This window comes from Octopus bimaculoides, chromosome 10 (genome assembly GCF_001194135.2).
Source record: "Octopus bimaculoides isolate UCB-OBI-ISO-001 chromosome 10, ASM119413v2, whole genome shotgun sequence".
In the NCBI taxonomy this organism is placed as follows: Eukaryota; Metazoa; Mollusca; class Cephalopoda; order Octopoda; family Octopodidae; genus Octopus; species Octopus bimaculoides.
In genome coordinates, this window is record NC_068990.1 from 89432008 (window position 1) to 89436194 (window position 4187).

Below are 4187 nucleotides of genomic sequence, written 5' to 3' on the forward strand. Positions count from 1 at the left end.
TGTGTAAGTATGCATCCATCTACACACACACACACACACACACACACACACACACACACACACACACACACACACACACACACACACACATATTTGTGTGTGTGTATAAGCGCGCGTATATATGTATGTGTATTTAAACACTTGACGTAATTATGTATAATCATTTGTCTATATCTGTTTTTATGCACTCATACACACATAAGTACACTAAACAATATGTGTGTGTGTGTGTGTGTGTATAAATATATATGATTACTTCTACTAGATACATCGGTTCATTTCGTGATGTACTTTGGCCAATTTCAGATCATCCAATTACTCTTGCTGCCAGCGTTTACACTTACTTGGCAGGGAAACAGAGATACAAACAGTAAGAAAAGAACATTTTCTCTCTTTCTTTCCCTCTCTCTCTCTCTCTCTCTCTCTCTCTCTCTATCTATCTACCTACCTACCTACCTGTCTATCTATCTATCTATCTATCTATCTATCTATCTATCTATCTATCTATCTATCTAGCTGTTTGACAGTGTGTGTGTGTGTATGTATGTAGTGTCTGTCTGTGTGTCTGTCTATTTGTCTGTCTATATGTCTGCCTGTGTGCCTGTCAGTCTGTCAGTCTGTCTGTGTGTCTGACTGTCTGACTGTCTGTGTGTCTGACTGTCTGTCTGTCTGTCTGTCTGTCCATCCATCTGCCTGTCACATCTGCTAGATACTTCTTTCAAACACAAAAGAGGTACACCACAGATTGCTTTCTATTCTTGACTGCATTGAGGATTGGCCACATTTGGTTTGTGTTGCTTAGTTGAATCTTGATAATTTGTACTCCTGCAGGAATATGAAAACCCCTTTCTGCATTTTCGATACTTATGCCTGAGTCCATCTTTGTTAGCAAATCGATTTCATTTGCTCCTTGTGGTCAGTTTTTTCAATATTTTCTCTAAAAGAAACCATTGGAACATAGAAAGGCTGTAGCTGCAGAGATGAGTTTAACTTCTGCAGCATGATTATCCCATTAACAATCCAGATACGCTTTGTGATATCAAGTCTGCAACTACTCCGGGTGGTGCATGGGTGCTCTGAGTCGAAAATTAGTGCCAATGGCCCAAGTCACGAACTGTTGAATGACAATGTGCCGCTTCTTTACAATTGAAACTAACCTTGCAAACAGCTTCCTGTCATCCATGTCACTATCTTCCCTTGAATTTTCGTAACTACTTTCTTTTTCGTCACTTCAAACGTTGCAAGATTTTGGTGCCTGAAAGGATAAAAAAAAAGTGTTTCAAGAGTGTAAGACTGCTGCTACCAATTTCTTTCTCTTCCAACAATCCCGGCTTCACCTTATCAGGAGCACCCACTTCTGAAGACAGATATCAGTACTCTCAATAAGAAATAGATTGAACATGTTAAACATCGTACTAACGAAATTTTCTGCACCCTTTTCTTCACAATTTTCAATAGACCACAGGCCACAGCACACACCGATTAAGCATTGGGCACCGAACCCGTAGGGCCTAGAGCAGCGTTTATCAAACTGTGGGTCCCGACCCTTCAGTGGCTCGCGACAGAACAGAAGGAAAGAGAAAAAACGCAAGTGGGTGCAAAGTGCAGAATATCCAGCTTCACGAGGCTCCGGCAGGGGGTCGGGTGGCGAACACTGCTGTACTCTTTCACCACAACTTTCTCTCACTTTTTCTTCCTGTATTTCAAAAGGCCAGCCCTGTCACACTCTGTGTCACGCTGAATCTCCCCGAGAACTACGTTAAGTATACACGTGTCTGTGGAGTGCTCAGCCACTTGCACGTTTATTTCATGAGCAGGCTGTTCCGTTGATCGGATCAACTGGAACCCTCGTCGTCGCAACCGACGGAGTGCCACACAAAAAAAAAAGAAAAAAAAATTTAGTCGATGACACAATAGAACCGAAATTAATTATGGTGATAATCAACTTTGGCAATTGTTGACTGTGTAAGCAATGCCTATTTACATTACAAAAATTAATTCCTATCTTCGTTGCAGCCTTAACGATAATATCACTCACGTTGCAATCGAATTTTTGCGACAGTGTTGCAAAGTTGACAAAACGTTTCCGGCTGTCATTAAAATTGTTTTTCGATGGTTGTAAAACAACACGCATTCTGCACAATTTTGACAATTAAAAATGGTTTTTCGCTGGGGACATGTTATCTACAAATAACGAAGTTGATTTTCAACCACATAAAACAACAATCGTGACTGGACAGTTGCTTTACCGGGGCGTGATATGGAAATTATACATTTGTTACGATACTGTTGATTGGTTAAGATATCTACGAAAATAAGGAATAAATAAAAAATAATAGGAAATTTTTTGGTTTCTACATATTTAACGTGCAGTTTTTGTTGATGGGGATAATCAAATTGTGTATCTATCTATCTATCTATCTATCTATCTATCTATCTATCTATCTATCTATGTGTCTATCTGTCTGTCTGTCTATCTATCTATCTATCTATCTATCTATCTATCTATCTATCTATCTATCTCACATATAAATTAAGTTGTCCCCACTTTTGTTAAACAAAACAAATTAATGCTGGTTGTATATATATATGCATATATACACGTGACAGATTATATATTTGTGTGCACAAGCACATATATGCACTATACGTGTATACATGTGACATGTATATGCTATATATATACCAGGCTTAGTTAAAAGCAAGCAACGTTTTGAAACATGAAATTCATCACAATATATTTCAACAATGCAGAAATTTTACTCATCAGAGTAATTGCCATTACAATCAACACATTTTTGCCAACGAGTTACAAGTTTGTTTATTCTGGTAACATAAAAATCTGGAGTTCTGGAACTGATGAACTCTTTGAATGCATTTTCAGCATAGGTTTGACTTTTGAACTCCTCTCGCAGGAAACCATCAAGGTGCTTGAAAAAGTGGCAGTCGGTAGGAGAAAGGTCTGAAGAATAAGCTGGGTGGGGAAGAACTTCGGAGCCAAGTTCCCTCAACTTCTGGAGCGTCATTAGTGAAACGTGTGGTGAGCATTGTCATGAAAAATGTGTGGCCCACTTCTGTTGACCAGTCTGGGACGGAGGAGTAGCAGTTTTTCTTTCATTTTGGCAATTTCATGGCAATATGTTTTTGCAGTAATGGTGCTTCTGGGTTTTAAGAAGTGGATGAATCCAGCAGTACACCACCAAACAGTCACCATAACCTTTCTGAAGAGCTCGAGGTTAGGGAAGGTTTTCGGTGCTTCACTTTGGTCCAACCACTGTGAAGAACGTCTTTTGTTGTTGTACAGAATCCACTTGTCATCGCAAGTTACAATACGGTCGAGAAATGGATCGGTCTGGTTACGGAGAAGAAGCGACGAGCAAATTTCATATCTACACATTTTATGATTTTCATTTAAATTGTGTCGAGCTTTTTTGATTTTCCGATCGCATGCAAATGGTTGCTGACAGTTTTCTGCTAACTTGAAATTCTTTTGCCCGTTCTCGAGTGGTTTTACGTAGATCTTTCTTAATGACAGTCTTTAATTGACTGTCAGCGATGACAGTCTTTAATTGACTGTCAGCGATGACAGACGAGCGTCCACTACGCTCACGATCTTCAAGGTTCAGATCTCCACTAGGAAATCGTTTAAACCATTTTCGAGCTGACCACTCACTGGTTATTTTCTCAACAAACGTTTCGTTGACATCACGAACAGTTTCAGCTGCTTTACGTCCTTTTTTGAAGTTGAATAGCAAAATTGCTGGAATATCGCGCTTTGGGAGTTCCATTTCAGATGATTGCAACAGCGGTGAAAAAATGTCAATGTTAATTTATTGATGTATTTGGGCAAGTCTATGTCTGTATTATCAGACAATTGAAAAAAGATGTTTAAAAAAAAACATCATTTGCAAAAAGATTCTCAAAACTCTGCAAAAATCCGATACGAACTCGGTTCAAAACGTTGCTTACTTTTTACTCAACCTGATACGTCACCTTATCACTGTATCGACCAGGTTATTTGATGTTGTTATACATCACCGGTCACGATGCGCTTCGCATTGTTTTAGCTTTCGAATGATGCAACTCCGCCGGTTAGGCGGGCAGGACAAAAAATTCTTTGAACGGAGGAACGCCAGTCTATTGTTCAGGGTTACCGATTTACGGCTGAATGGACTGGGGCTACATGA

At 39.4% G+C, this 4187-nt stretch overlaps 1 protein-coding gene across 2 annotated transcripts in view; it reads left to right on the top strand.

Annotated features, from left to right (window-relative positions):
- The first annotated feature begins 214 nt into the window (after positions 1-214).
- The window catches only part of LOC106869394 (neurotrypsin), a 44350-nt gene continuing 40377 nt past the window's right edge, over positions 215-4187 (top strand). The window contains exon 1 of one of the 2 annotated variants that reach the window (XM_014915116.2): positions 215-370. In XM_014915116.2, the coding sequence (XP_014770602.2) occupies positions 286-370 (85 nt within the window). In that variant the 5' untranslated portion in view covers positions 215-285. The remainder of the gene's footprint in view (positions 371-4187) is intronic. The other variant, XM_052971359.1, reaches the window with a different exon arrangement.